Genomic DNA, 16,488 nt, shown 5'->3' on the forward strand with positions numbered 1-16,488 from the left:
TCCCTGGACCATATATGGAGTGTTTTATCCTTTGGGGACCAAATCAAATTAAATCAAAAATTGCTCATAAAATAAAACATAAATTTTTACAGCACCTCTTCTAACCTCAGAAAACACTTAAAAGCTGTTAGAATTGTTCTTGAAATGTGTTTAACTTTGCAATAAAGGAAATAAGAAAACCAATATGGGAATGGCAAAGATCCACAAAAAAACAAACTAATGATCAGATAAACCATGGTTTTGACATTATATTGATTAGAATAAATATTGGTTAATAAATCAAGTTGAACTACATTCTCCTCTTTGCACAGAGTTGCAAGTCCTTTTGCTTCCAACTAAAAGTTTAATGACTCATCCAAAGCATGTTATAGATCATTTAGTAAAATATGAGCAAAAACTTGGCAGTTGCTTCTGAGAGACATGATAAGATATGAAAGAGATCCAAGCTTTTTCTTTATCACCTCTTTGGAAAAGCAAAAATATATCAAAGTGTTTCTTGCTGGTAATTGAGTGCAAGTGCTCTTTTTAAAATGATCGCTCATAACATTCATTGGTGTTATAAAATAAAAACATTTTGAAGAGATTATTCACTTAAGTGGCAAAACCCCGCATTGAAACTTGGCCAATTAAAAATAAATCACATATTTTACAATGCTTTCAATTTACAAAACTGCTTACCATCTAGCAGTACCACAGCACAGGATGTTATATCCCTGGAAAATGGAATTCACCCTCTTTTCATGCACTTAACAAATGCTGCAAATATCACTAATGCCCAGTTGGATCTCCTGAAAATATTTGTTAATTGGGGTGAAAGAATGTTAAAAGTCATATTATGGCAACTTAGGCTAAAATCATGTGCAGTTCCTGTCAGAAGTTGCAGCTATCATATCACTGGAGTTCTAGATGCTGGCAGATGGTCAGATTGTAATGAATTCTCCTTATGACTGTACCTTCTAGCTACAGTAAGGGCTGTGATGGAGGTGAGAGAATGTCCAAGAGTGAAGAGTTCAAAGCAAAGTACTGTAATGTTTACCATATTCATCACCCTGTATCTCACAACGTGCGTGTCCACCCATCTTGCCCAACTCTAATCCCAAACCGTGAGAGGTCCCACACAGAGTGATTCTGGCAGACATTGCAGTGGCTGTAATGAATGGCACAGCATAGAGATGTTGGAGTCATTATGGGAATGTAAAGTGATGTATGTGCTTTTGCACTTACCATTGGAAAATTGAGTCTGGGGGAAGATTATACTGCAGTTAAAACAGAGGTCACATCAAAGACGCATTAATTCACATCACCATCAATCTGCTATGGGGTTTGGTGCAAATTCTCTTGTGATTAATAAACAAAGGTGATAGGCTTCATCTTTAAAAACCAATATAGTTCAGCAATTTAAAAAATGGCCACAATACACGTGATAACATAATTAGCTGCAAAACTGACGTTAAATCATGCATGGTGGGGTCTGGGCCAATTTCCTGATGGGTGCTTAGCAACCTGGAAATAATCGTCATGTGGAAAATCTGCACAAATAGCTCCAATGTGCACAAATTGATCCAATTCCTAGGCAATGAATCTGTAAATTTTAGTGGCATCTGTTTTTAAATGGGCCATGCATTGGTTATATGTGTGGAGTTTTCGCACAGTTGTTATTTCAGTTATCATACTGTTATTTCACAGCTCTCCCATCATTAATTATTATTCATACACTGTTTTGCATCATCAATTGTATCGATTGGAGTACAATTCATAAAACTGATTATTTCATGTGAAATAAATATTAACTCACCATTTGTTAGTCTAATGTAAGACACTATAGGAAATAACAAAACTTCTTATTTTCATGAAGCAGAACAAAAATGCCGTCGGTAGTGTTTTATTCAAAATTTTTAACTAATTGTAACTTGAAATAACAAGTTGCTTATAATTTTGTTACAAGATATTTGTAAATTCTAATATCTGCCAATGACATTTTTGACTCAAATGTCTACAAAGTTAATTCAGTTCTTACAGTACCAAAGATCTGTGCATTCGTCAATGGCTCTCAAAGGAATTGCACCATAAGCAGTTTAGAATTCATGCTCTTCTTGTAGTCCATCCATGCTCGCATTCTTTTTCAACTGTCTAGCTCACTCAACTTCAGTAATGCTACATGAATTCATTTGCACCGTGGATTGTAAAATGCAGAAATTAATGTCTCAGTATACTTTAATCAAAAAATCTAGCAAATTAATTCATTTGGAATTCAGCATAAGATCAGGTGATATCACATTGCTGGCTTTAATTTGTTTGAGGTTTCTTCTGAATCCTTGCATCTTATTTCACAAATCAGCCATTATATTGCACAAGTGCTTCCTACTTGTGATCACTTTTTGGGTCTGCTACGTGAATTTGCATCTGTCATCCTGGGAGGCAGATTACTTCCTTTTTTGTTTCCAGGATGTGTTCGCAGGTGTTGTGTATTGGCACCATAACCTGGTCCTGTAATAGCAGTTGGAAAAAGAAAAGGTCTAATTTATACAGTGTGCCTTTGCTTTCTTCTTCTTCAATATAACTTCTAAAGTTGAAGCAATACCTCAGCATTAGCTCTTTTTAAATAAGAGGGTTATATACTAGAGTAAAAACAGGCTTTTTGAAAAGAGTAAACATGCCTTTTCTTGGTTGGCTTAGTAAGGAGGATATTTTAAGTATGAACCTACAATAATGCTTCTGACATCTCTGAACATGGTGTGCGTGAAAAGGAATGGACATCAGAATCAAACATGAGTCCCTGAGTGAACTCAGAAACAAAAAGTTTATAGTTTTATGATCAACAGACCAATCATTTTAATGAAGTATGAAAACACTTTATTAATTGTTGGAGAGTATACCTGATGTTTGGTCAGTAATAATGAAGGTGCTTGTCATACGCTCCTCCTCATGCTTGGATCCATTGAAGTCAATGAAACTAAATAATAGGCACGGCACACAAGGAAAGCTGCCTGCTATCATGTTACAGTTACACTACCACCCAGGTTAAATTACAGCCTGTATCATTTTAAATTTTAAATGTCGATTAGCTGTGCCAAGTACTTGATAATTAGGAAATCTTGCAGGTCTCAAATTCAGTGTCTCGCTAAATGTAACCAATTCGTTGAAAACAAGTAGGCAATAACAGGATCCCATTCATTTACACTTGCATTTAATTAACACTGCATAGTTCTGACAGCACAGAATCTTTTTATAAAGAGTTACTAAAGATGCAAAAACACTTCAACATACCTATAAAACAATGGATACCTGGGCACAGATAACCAAAAGAAAAACAGCTGAGAGAATTGGGATGAAATTCCTGAGTTTGAGCCAACAGAGGAAGTTTACTGTTAAAGCTAAACTTGGAGGAGCACAGATTCTTTAGGATTCTGAGCTGGAGGTGATTGCAGGGACAAATGAGGCCATGAAGAAAATTGAAATCAGGTTGAAAATTTTAAAGTTGAGCCATTGCTTAGTTGGAAACCATGTTAGATCAGGAAATCCAAGGGTAATTGGTAAACGGGACTTGATCCATGTGCATGTCTAAGAGTTTTTTTAAGAAATGCCCCCTATGTTACCTGCCTCTACCACCACCCCTGGCATGCGTTCCATGCACCCACCACTTTGTGTAAAGATTATGTCTCTCACATCCCCCCATACTTTCCTATTCCATAAGCTAGTTTTAAAGTGTTATATATCAAGAGGGTATATGGGCAAGAATTGTCAACATATCCCTTCGCTAGATGCTTGCATAGGTAGAGAATTAGTGTTCTTCTTCGAGAGACAAGTGTTCTGCCTCAAGTCTATTATTACCTCAAGATGTAGCAGAAATCTCATTCCATAACAACACTGAGTAACCTACATTTAAGCATATCAGGTCACTGCATCACTCAGTGATCTATTCTCTGTCTTTCCAATATTTTTACATTTTGCATGGTGTCTCTTGTTTGTCAGAAGACTCTTCAGGTATTTAACAAAGATCTCTCATAGATTAAATAAATACCAGATCCATTGTTAAAATAGCAATTTACTTTATCAAAAACTACTAAATGAGCAATTTTCTAAATGAAACTTCATTATGAATTAATAGCAAGGTAAAACAGTAAAAATATTAAGTATGGTTTGGACATGACAAGGGAATAGGAGTAAAAAATATAATAACGTCTTTATTCCTTTCTGGTTACACCGTTCCCTCCACTGGACTCATTTCATTTTTAAGTCAGAATGCTGCTTAGAGTCAGGCAGAAGACTTCTCAATATTGACACTGCTCCATGTATAAGCAGCATGAGACACAGTTCTGGAAAGCGGAGCTGGCCCTAATACATTCCTACATTGTTGTGCTGTTACAAACATCAGAGCCTGCAGTCCCAACTGGGACAGGAAAAGCATGAATACTTGTGGTGAGGTTTGAGTTGTGCTCAGTAAGCCTTGGCTCCCAGAAGCTGCCTGCTGCACCAGCTTGGCTAAGCAATTACCAAATAAAACTGTTCAAATGTTAACATGTCAAATGGAGAGCAGTCAAGCCACTGTTAAAATAAAAAATGAAAGCCAAACTTATGGACATTTCAGTCATAATTTCAGTTTTTGTCCCCCCTTCCCATTCACTAAGACTGAATAAATTATTTCTATTTAACCTGTGGTTACCCTCTGCTGCATTGATTCAAACTCAATGAGAATGCAGGTAATAAAAATGAATAAGGTAGCAGCCAAGGCTCATCAATAACAGTGAGCAATTCGCAGTCTTTCATTTTCTGTACCAGTTCCTTTGCTTTATGTTTAATCTGATCAATATTTCACATTTAAATCTGCTGTAATCTAAACATTAATCTAACTTCTGGGGGTTATAAAAGATTCATGGCTGTCAGTCGTCATTTGGCTGCTGTAAAGGTTATTCTGTGCCGATGCCTCACAAAGATCTCATTAATTGCAGGGATGAAATTGCAGCACTCCTTCATGTGGGAAGAAGTTTGAAAATGTGTGGCGTGGACAATATTTATGAGTACACCCTGACAAAGGTCTGCAGATGCCATATACGAAGAAAAATCAAATTAAAATTCATTATTCAGTCAAATTATTGTGAGTAATCAGAAACAAATTAAAATGTGTTTTGTTTGGTATCAAGTATCAGCAAATATAATGGCAACATATTAAACTCAGTGTTAACAAAATGGAGCCAGCCAGTCAGAGAACTCACTTACAATAGATACTACAGTATGGCTATTCTGGAGACTCAAAATACTTTACCTCAGATGTCATCACTAAGTGATTTTCTGTGCGTTCACTCTATACAAGGACTTGAGCTTATAAGGAGTGTTAATTGCAATATTTTTACTCATTAGCACACTTCAAACTGCGAATGATTTCCAGAATCCAATGCACCAGTACCAAAAGGGCAAATTCACATCATGTTAAAACAAATTGATCCCTGAGTCTGACCACTTATAGACACATTGTTGCACAGCTTGGGGAGCTCCAGAGACAGACACAGGAATAGAGATATGGGTAAGCTGCTTCACAGTCTCAGCTATACTGTAACTCAGTTTCACAGACACAGAAATGGGAACCCTGCTTTTCACACATGGACCAACACATCCTGAGAAAGGTCTCAGCAAAAGCTAAGAAGAATCAGTGGGAAGATGTGACTCATGTGCTGTCACCTTACTCCTGCAGAGGTTAGTTTAAGTGCAAGATCTGCACTTAAGCAAACTCATAGTAGAAACATCTTGTAGAATTTTGGTCTTCTTCCCTAAGGGAGGATGTGTTTGCCTTACAGAAGTGGGATGAAGGTTTGTTCGATTAATTCCAAGAGAGCATTGCCCCTTGAGAAGAAAGCCAGTGGGATGAATCCATGGACTCTGATGGTTAGGGGAATAAGAGGTGATCATTTCAATGGTCTGACAAGGTAGAGACTGAGAGACATTACCTGGAGTTAAAAGATGCAAGTCTCAAAATAAGCAGGAACCACTGAAGATGACTGGGGTAACTGAACCTTTGCAATTTTCCATGTCACGGTGCAGTAGGTACTTGGTTAATAAATATATTTAAGGCTGAGATGAATAACTATTTGGGCACAGACGGAATTAATAAATGGATGGACTTGATGGAGATTCTTAGCCCTGATTTTGTTGAATGTCACAGGAGGCTCAAGGGCTGTAGAGTCGACTCCTGTCTTGAAAGATTTGGAAGCTAACTGCCAGAGAGGTCATTCTGATTCTAGACTCCAACTCATTACTCTTTGTACTGCTGTTGAAGAACAAACAGGTTGGGATCATCTGCTTCAAAGTGGGAGATGATGAACTAAAATTTCGCAAGGGTTTGATAGATAATTAAATAGATGATATTTCCATTGTGGTGTGTTCAAAATTATAAGCCATAACCAGAAGCCATTCACTTAATATGTTCAATAGGGAAATTGTGAGAAACTTATTTATTCCCAGGATGCTACCACAAGGCACATTCAGCATCATTAAAACTTTGAAAGGGAAGTTAGGAAAGGCCACAGGAAAGCAAGTGGACAACTATGCTAACAAAGTAAGATTAAATGAAAGCAATGAGATTTTTGTTTTTGTGGAGCATGAATGAAAAGATTGACACCACACAGTTTATTTTCAGTTATCTGGACAACTGTTGCCATTGCTGCATCATATTCGTTGATGTTGTTGTTTAACAATGCATCGGTGTAAAGGAGGGGATAAATAAGCAAGTAAAAGTCCTTTAAACCCATTAAGAGGAATGGAGCATCTTGTACCTACATCATGTTTAGGCAGTTTAGTATGTTTGAATTTTATCTGATTTTTACTGCTCTCAGGAAAATCCCAACTTTCATTTCAGAACAGTCCCCGGTTCCAAATCCATTTCCCACATCATCAACTTTCTTATTATTCCTTGGTTGAGATTGTACAATAACATATAAGAAGCAGATTTATACCCTGTAATAGCACCCATTGGTAATATGGCTGCTATCAGATTGGACTGATCCTTCTGTGGTCCTAGATGTGAATCTAAGATGGTGTGTCCCACTCAGATGCAAGCAATAGGAATGTCACTGAACTATTACAAGGTATCCTAACCGGGGAGGGTAAACATTCAGAAGTCAATGTTCATAACGATACCAACAACATAGGTAAAATGTTGGGAGAGGTCTTTCAACTTGAATTTATGGAGCTAGGGAGCAGATTAAAAGACAGGTCCTAAGGTTATAATCTCTAGATGACCTCTAATACCAATGGACATAGCAATAGGAAAATAGGTCAGATGAATATGTGACTAAAGAAATGTTACAGGACAGAGGGCATTGGATGTAATCACTAGGATTGTTTCTGGGAAAATGGGGAGTGTATAACATGGACAAGTTGCATCTGGACCAGAAAAGATCCCACATCCCTCCCAAGAGGCTTGCTAGAGCTGTGGAGGAGAGTTGGCACGGAGCGGGCAACACAGTAGATGCACAGTTACAGGGGTACATATGGTTAAATATCAGAAGGAAAATTAAGAAAACAAAGTTGATATATGGCAAGTTTAAAGAACTGAAAACTAGTGAATCTCGACAGGAGTATAGAATGTGTAGGGAAGTACTTAAAATAATTAGCACGGTAAAGAAGGAGATGAAATAGCAGTATTGGACAAGATTCAGGAAAATAGAAAAATATGTTACAAGATTATTAAGGGCAATAATGGTACGACCTATTAGGGAGCACACTGGCTATCTGCGTGTGGAGATGGAGATATAGACGAAGTCTTAAATGAATGCTTTTGATTTGTATTTGCTATGGAACAGGACGTGATAGGTGGAGAATTCAGGGAGGGGCATGGTGGAATTATTGATCAAATTACAATTAAAAATGAGTAGATATTAGGTGTGTTATTGGGCTTAAAGTTGTACAAATTAACAAGGCATGATGAAGTATATACAAGACTGCTGTGGAAGGTAAGGGATGTGATTGTTGGGGCACTGCAAGAAGTTCTCAAATCTCTAGGCAAAGAAGAGATGTTAGATGAGACAGGATCAGAATCAAAATATAATGTGAAATTTGTTGCTTTCTGCTGCAGTACCGTGCAAAGATATAAAATTACTATAAATTATGAAAATAGTAATGAAGTGCAGACCACAATCTGTGTGGATTGGAAATAACATCTCCACCTCTCTAACAATCAACACTGGCGCACCATAGGGATGTGTGCTTAGCCCACTGCTCTACTCTCTCTACTCCCATAACGGTGCAGCTGGCCATAGCGCAAATGCCATCTGTAGATTTGCTGATGATACAACCATGGTTGGCAGAATTTCAGATGGTGACAAAAGGGCATAGAGGAGCGAGATATACCAGTCAGTTGAGTGGTGTTGCAAACTTGCACTCAACATCAGCAAGACCAAAGAGCTGATTGCAGACATCAGAAAGAGTAAGATGAAGGAACACCAACCAATCCTCATACAGGGATCAGAAGTGGAGAGAGTGAGCAATTTCAAGTTCCTGGGTGTCAAGCTCTCTGAGGACCTAACCTGGATGCAACGTATCAATGCAGCTATGAAGAAGGCAAGTCAGTGGCTATATTTTATTAGGGATTTGAGGAGGTTTGGTTTGTCAACTAAAACACTCAAAAACTTCTACAAATGTACTTTGAAAGAATTCTGACTGGCTGCTCACCATTTGGTATGGGGTTGGGGGAGCTACTCCACAAGATCGAAGTAAGTTGCACAAACTTGTAAGATTAGTCAGCTCAGTCATGGGTATTAGCCTTCATAGTATCCAAGACAACATCAAGGAGCAGTGCCATAGGAAGGTAGAATCCATCATAAAAGACCCCCACCACCCAAGACATGCCCTCTTCTCTTTGTTCCTGTCAGGAAGGAGGTACAGAAGCCTAAAGGCATATACTCAATGATTCAGGAACAGCTTCTTCCCCTCTGTCATCTGATTTCTAAATGGACATTGAACCCATGAACACTACCTCACTACTTTTTCTTGACCTACTTATTTTAACTTAACTATTTAAAAGACACATGTATACTTACTGTAATTCAGTTTTTTTCTCTATATTTATCTATCATGTATTTCATTGTACTGCTACCGTAAAGTTAACAAATTTCACAACATAAGCCCGTGATATTAAAGCAACACACATCAAAGTTGCTGGTGAATGCAGCAGGCCAGGCAGCATCTCTAAGAAGAGGTACAGTCGACGTTTCGGGCCGAGACCCTTCGTCAGGACTAACTGAAGGAAGAGATAGTAAGAAATTTGAAAGTGGGAGGGGGAGGGGGAGATCCAAAATGATAGGAGAAGACAGGAGGGGGAGGTATGGAGCCAAGACCTGGACAGGTGATTGGCAAAGGGAATATGAGAGGATCATGGGACAGGAGGTCCGGGGAGAAAGACGGCGGTGGGGGGGGGAACCAGAGGATGGGCAAGGGATATAGTCAGAGGGACAGAGGGAGAAAAAGGAGAGTGAGAGAAAGAATGTGTGTATAAAAATAAATAATGGATGGGGTGCGAGGGGGAGGTAGGGCATTAGCGGAAGTTAGAGAAGTCAATGTTCATGCCATCAGGTTGGAGGCTACCCAGACAGAATATAAGGTTTTGTTCCTCCAACCTGAGTGTGGCTTCATCTTTACAGTACAGGAGGCCGTGGATAGACATGTCAGAATGGGAATGGGATGTGGAATTGAAATGTGTGGCCAATGGGAGATCCTGCTTTCTCTGGCGTAGGTGTTCAGCAAAGCAGTCTCCCAGTCTGCGACGGGTCTCGCCAATATATAGAAGGCCACATCGGGAGCACCGGACGCAGTACATCACCCCAGCCGACTCACAGGTGAAGTGTCACCTCACCTGGAAGGACTGTCTGGGGCCCTGAATGGTGGTAAGGGAGGAAGTGTAAGGGCATGTGTAGCACTTGTTCCGCTTACAAGGATAAGTGCCAGGAGGGAGATCAGTGGGGAGGGATGTGGGGGACGAATGGACAAGGGAGTCGCGTAGGGAGCGATCCCTGCTGAAAGCAGAGGGGGGGAAGGGAAAGATGTGCTTAGTGGTGGGATCCCGTTGGAGGTGGCGGAAGTTACGGAGAATAATATGTTGGACCCGGCGGCTGGTGGGGTGGTAGGTGAGGACCAGGGGAACCCTATTCCTAGTGGGGTGGCGGGAGGATGGAGTGAGAGCAGATGTGCGTGAAATGGGGGAGATGCGTTTGAGAGCAGAGTTGATAGTGGAGGAAGGGAAGCCCCTTTCTTTAAAAAAGGAGGACATCTCCCTTGTCCTGGAATGAAAAGCCTCATCCTGAGAACAGATGCGGCGGAGATGGAGGTATTGTGAGAAGGGGATGGCATTTTTGCAAGAGACAGGGTGAGAAGAGGAATAGTCCAGATAGCTGTGAGAGTCAGTAGGCTTATAGTAGACATCAGTGGATAAGCTGTCTCCAGAGACAGAGACAGAAAGATCTAGAAAGGGGAGGGCCGTGTCAAAAATGGACCAGGTAAACTTGAGGGCAGGGTGAAAGTTGGAGGCAAAGTTAATAAAGTCAACAAGCTCAGCATGTGTGCAGGAAGCAGCGCCCTCCCCTTTCTAGATCTTTCTGTCTCTGTCTCTGGAGACAGCTTAACCACTGATGTCTACTATAAGCCTACTGACTCTCACAGCTATCTGGACTATTCCTCTTCTCACCCTGTCTCTTGCAAAAATGCCATCCCCTTCTCGCAATTCCTCCGTCTCCGCTGCATCTGTTCTCAGGATGAGGGTTTTCATTCCAGGACGAGGGAGATGTCCTCCTTTTTTAAAGAAAGGGGCTTCCCTTCCTCCACTATCAACTCTGCTCTCAAACGCATCTCCCCCATTTCATGCACATCTGCTCTCACTCCATCCTTCCGCTACCCCACTAGGAATAGGGTTCCCCTGGTCCTCACCTACCACCCCAACAGCCTCCGGGTCCAACATATTATTCTCCGTAACTTCCGCCACCTCCAACGGGATCCCACCACTAAGCACATCTTTCACTCCCCGCCCCCACTGCTTTCCACAGGGATCGCTCCCTACGCGATTCCCTTGTCCATTCGTACCCCCCATCCCTCCCCACTGATCTCCCTCCTGGCACTTATCCTTGTAAGCAGAACAAGTGCTACACATGCCCTTACACTTCCTCCCTTACCACCATTCAGGGCCCCAGACAGTCCTTCCAGGTGAGGTGACACTTCACCTGTGAGTCGGTTGGGGTGATATACTGCGTCCGGTGCTCCCGATGTGACCTTCTATATATCGGCGAGACCTGACGCAGACTGGGAGACCGCTTTGCTGAACACCTACGCTCTGTCCGCCAGAGAAAGCAAGATCTCCCAGTGGCCACACATTTCAATTCCACATCCCATTCCCATTCTGACATGTCTATCCACGGCCTCCTGTACTGTAAAGATGAAGCCACACTCAGGTTGGGGGAACAACACCTTATATTCCGTCTGGGTAGCCTCAAACCTGATGGCATGAACATCGACTTCTCTAACTTCTGCTAATGCCCCACCTCCCCCTCGTACCCCATCCGTTATTTATTTTTATACACACATTCTTTCTCTCACTCTCCTTTTTCTCCCTCTGTCCCTCTGACTATATCCCTTGCCCATCCTCTGGTTCCCCCCACCCCCCCCCGTCTTTCTCCCCGGACCTCCTGTCCCATGATCCTCTCATATCCCCTTTGCCAATCACCTGTCCAGCTCTTGGCTCCATCCCTCCCCCTCCTGTCTTCTCCTATCATTTTGGATCTCCCCCTCCCCCTCCCACTTTCAAATCTCTTACTAACTCTTCCTTCAGTTAGTACTGGCCCGAGGGGTCTCGGCCTGAAACGTCGACTGTACCTCTTCCTATAGATGCTGCCTGGCCTGCTGCGTTCACCAGCAACTTTGATGTGTGTTGCTTGAATTTCCAGCATCTGCAGAATTCCTGTTGTTCCCGTGATATTAAACCTGATTCTGGCTCTAAAAAAAACAAATAATAAGGTAGTCTTCATGGGTTCATGGACCATTCAGAAATCTATTAGCAGGGTGCAGCAAATGTAATATATTTATTCAAGAGGGGATAAGCTAGGGACTTAAAGACTGGTGCATCTAACTCAGGAATAGGGAAATATGGGAAATGTTTCCATTGGAGCAGGACCAATTTGCAATTTGGAGAGGTAAGGAATTCATCAGCGATAGTCCACATGGCTCCACTAAGGAAAGTACTGTTAATACAGATTATGAGGATGTCAGTAGAATTTATGACAAGGTCCCACATGGGAGACTGGTTCAAAAATATTCTAGTCCATGGGATCCAGGGCAATTTAATAAGTTGGAACTACAATTGATCAAGGGCTGTTTTTACAGCCTGTGATCAGTATAGCACCACAGGGATCAGTGCTGAGCCTTTTGCAGCTTGTATATAAATGATGTGGATATGCATGTGGGAGGTGTGACTGGTAAGTTTATAGATTGCACAAGTGTTTGGTGTGATGGACAATGGGGAGTCTATTTTTGAGCTGCAAAATGAAAGTAAGACGGACAGAGAAATAACAGAAGTGTAAGTGGTCACAATTTGAAAGAACTAGTAAAGCTAGGAAATGTGCGATGGATATTAGAACCCAAGAAAGTACTGAGAAACAGAAGGATTGTATTGTATATAATTCAGGATAGGTAGATAAAGTGATTGAGATGATATACAGGATACTTGCTTTCATTATCCAGGACATAGAATACAAGGGCAAGGAGAAAATGGCACTTCTGTCAAAACATTATTCATCAGCTACATTACACTGGCAAATTAATAGGAAATTAAGAACCTGGTGGCATGGCGCGAAGACAATAACCTATCCCTCAATGTCAGCAAGACAAAGGAATTAGTTGTTGACTTCAGAAGGAGTAGCGGACCACACGACCCAATTTACATCGGTGGTGCGCAAGTGGAACAGGTCAAAAGCTTTAAGTTCCTCGGGGTCAATATCACAAATGACCTGACTTAGTCCAACCAAGCAGAGTCCACTGCCAAGAAGGCCCACCAGTGCCTTTACTTCCTGAGAAAACTGAAGAAATTGGGCCTGTCCCCTAAAACCCTCACTAATTTTTATAGATGCACCGTAGAAAGCATTCTTCTAGGGTGCATCACAACCTGGTATGGAAGTTGTCCTGTCCAAGACCGGAAGAAGCTGCAGAAGATCGTAAACACGGCGCAACACATCACACAAACCAATCTTCTGTCCTTGGACTCACTTTACACAGCACGCTGTCGGAGCAGTGCTGCCAGGATAATCAAGGACACGACCCACCCAGCCAACACACTTTTTGTCCCTCTTCCCTCCAGGAGAAGGCTCACGAGCTTGAAGACTTGTATGGCCAGATTTGGGAACAGCTTCTTTCCAACTGTGATAAGACTGTTGAACGGATCCTGACCCGGATCTGGGCCGTACCCTCCAAATATCCGGACCTGCCTCTCAGTTTTTTTTGCACTACCTTACTTTCCATTTTTCTATTTCTATTTATGATTTATAATTTAAATTTTTAATATTTACCATCACTTTGTAATCCAGGGAGTGAGAAACGCAGAATCAAATATCGCTGTGATGATGGTATGTTCTAGTATCAATTGTTTGGCGACAATAAAGTATAAAGTATATTGCAGAGGGGATGCACCAGGAAAATGGAAGGCTCGATCTTATTGGAGCAGGTTTAAGGGGCTGAATGGGCAGATATCCACATCTGCATGTTTTGTTCACACTGCGCATCTGCTATTTCATACAAGTATGAATATCTGACCTCTGACTTGCTTCTGCAAGAGCAGCCCTTTATTCCCTTCTGCATTTATCTGGTGGGTGATACTTGACACGGCATTACTCGCTTCAATCTTCTGCAACTGGCTCTCACCTGAAAATCATCAAAGGTTATTGTTAGATTATTTGTAATTTTTCATTGTATCTATATTAGTATCCCTGCCCTTTTACTTGCTTAAAAAGAGAGCTGTGATGAAAGATGCGGGCAAAGTTCTTAATGATTATTTTGATAGTGTCTTCTCAGAATAGGGAGGTAATGCTGACATTATATTTAAGCTGAACCAGAGCAAAATGTTAAATATTCAAAAAGAAGGATTTTTAAGGGATTTACGCGATTATGAGAGGGATAGATGAGATAAGAGGGGCAAAGTTGTCTCCACCGGTAAGTAAGACTAGAACTAGAGAACATAACCTCAACGTTCGGGGAATAAATTTAGGATGGAGATGAGGAGAAACTGCTTTTCTCTGGAACCTATAGAATTCTCTGCCAAGAGATGCAGTAGATGCTACTTCATTAAATACATTTAAGACACAGTTAAATAGATTTTGCCTAGTGGGGGAATTAAGGTTTATGGGAAAGCATGGAACAGAGTCCATGGCCAGACCAGCCATGATCTACTTGAATGATGGAGCAGGCTCAGCTGTCCAAATGGCCGACTCCTGCTCCTACTTTTTATGTTCTTATAACTTTTGAAAAAAAAAATGAAGCACAAATGAAATATATCCCAGGCTATTAAGAGAAGCATGTAAAGAAATTGCAAAGGCTCCAACAATATTCTTTCAAGCTGCACTGGCCATGGGAGTAGTGCCAGAGGGATTGGGGGATTAGGGGATTATTGACATTAATCCAGTATTTTAAAAGGGAGGAAGAGATAAACGTGTAATTACAGGGCGGTTGGTTTAACTTGGTGGTGGGAATGTTGTGGGATTCCATCCTTAGGAACATACAGCATTTGGAAAGGCACAGATTAATCAGGGACAGTCAGCATGAACGTTAAAGAAAAGTTAAGAGGTTTCCTGGTTTAGGGAGAGAACAAGGAAGGTCATTGATGGAATGCATGTAATATAACCTAAAGGGAGTTTAACAAAGTTCCAAATGGCAGAGTAGTCAGAAAAAAAAGCCCGCTGGATCAAAGGAAGAGTGGCAAATAAGATTTAAAACTGCCTCAATGGCTGGAAGCCCTCAGCTAATACGTGCTTTTTTATTTGAAGGCTACTAATGGTGGAGTTCTACGGGATTCAGCAGTTCTCCCCTTGGTTTTATAAATATGTTGATGAATCTGACCTAAATGTAGGGAACATGATAAGGAAGATTGCAGATCGAAATATTGACTGTGTCATTGATTGTGATAAGGAAAGCTTTAATTCATATGGTAGATAATACAGAGAAGGCCAAGGGAATGCACTTGGGGAAGATTAGCATGCCAAGGAATATATAATAAATAGCATGATATTAAATGGTGTGGAGGAGCAGAGGGATCTTGTGTACATTTAAAGGTCCTTAAATGAAACAGGAAGGTCGATAACTTGGCTAAAAAGACACATGAAATACTTTCACAAATCAGTGAAAATCTGCAAGTGCTTGAAATCCTAGCAACACACACAAAATGCTCGAGGAACTCAGCAGGGCTGGCAGCATCTATGGAAAAGGGTAAACAGTCAACATTTCGGGCCGAGACCCTTCATCAGGACTGGAAATGCTTTTTATTTTTTGCTGAGGCATAGAAGCTAAGAGCAGGGCGGTTATGCTGGAATTGTACAGAATGCCAGCTAGGATGGGTTCAAGTATTGTGTACTGTTCTGATCACCGCATTGTGGGAAGGATCAGACTCAAAATCAGAATCAGGTTTATTATCTCTGCCATATATAATGGGAAATTTGTGAAATATGGGTCCAGCATGCACGTGTCATTATAAAGAAAGCACAACAGCTCCTCTATTTTCTTAGAAGTTTACGATGACTCGGAATGTAAAGGAAAAATTTGACAAATTTCTATAGACATCTGGTGGAGAGTATACTGACTGGTTGCATCACGGTCTGGTATGGAAACACCAATGCTTTTGAATGGAAAAGTCTACAGGAAGTAGTTGTCAGGAAACGTAGAGAATGCTTGACCCAAATGCAGTGCAGCAGAGCCATTATATCAGTGAGTGATACCTTTAATAATAAACTACAAAATATCAAGCCATGAGTGGCCACAAAATAAGAGAGAACAGATACAATTGCAACAATTGAAGGCCTGGAGCAAATGCTTGAGGCGTGGCTTGATCAATGTGTGGACAAGGGACTGTGGATGAGAGCTAGGCCTAAGTAGTCTGCAGGTGATGAGTTGAAAGCAGGTAGCTCCTGGTAGCTGGCTGGAGACTGAGAGGAACCTACCAGTGTCAGCACCCAACAATCCAGATGGGTCCAGTGGAATTTCTTGATGAGTGATGGATCCAAGAAAAATTGGATGGCACCCAAGACCTTTCTTCCAGGCCATACCCTTCCCAGTCAACCAGGTACTGCTCACCCGATCCACGATAACGTGAATCTATCAACCAGCAAAACCATGTGTACTGGACCTCCTTCCACCATCCTTGGTTCCAAAAATGCAGATGTGTTGAGTGGTCCATGGACAATGGGCTTAAGGCAGAACACATGGAAGATGGGTGCGATCCTGAGAGAGAGAGCAGCTGGAGTTGGTAAGTGGCTG

At 41.2% G+C, this 16,488-nt stretch overlaps 1 protein-coding gene across 7 annotated transcripts in view; it reads right to left on the bottom strand.

The window, feature by feature from the left end:
• Positions 1 to 371: 371 nt before the first annotated feature.
• The window catches only part of LOC134351924 (kinesin-like protein KIF19), a 167,688-nt gene continuing 151,571 nt past the window's right edge, over positions 372 to 16,488 (bottom strand). For 5 of the 7 annotated variants that reach the window (XM_063058848.1, XM_063058852.1, XM_063058849.1 and 2 more), the window contains 2 exons: positions 13,780 to 13,887; positions 377 to 2,487 (listed from right to left, as the gene is read on the bottom strand). In XM_063058848.1, the coding sequence (XP_062914918.1) occupies positions 2,372 to 2,487; positions 13,780 to 13,887 (224 nt within the window). In that variant the 3' untranslated portion in view covers positions 377 to 2,371. Of the gene's footprint in view, positions 2,488 to 13,779; positions 13,888 to 16,488 lie in introns of all 7 variants that reach the window. The other 2 variants (XM_063058846.1, XM_063058847.1) reach the window with 2 other exon arrangements.

The sequence above is a fragment of the Mobula hypostoma genome, chromosome 9 (assembly GCF_963921235.1).
Source record: "Mobula hypostoma chromosome 9, sMobHyp1.1, whole genome shotgun sequence".
In the NCBI taxonomy this organism is placed as follows: Eukaryota; Metazoa; Chordata; class Chondrichthyes; order Myliobatiformes; family Myliobatidae; genus Mobula; species Mobula hypostoma.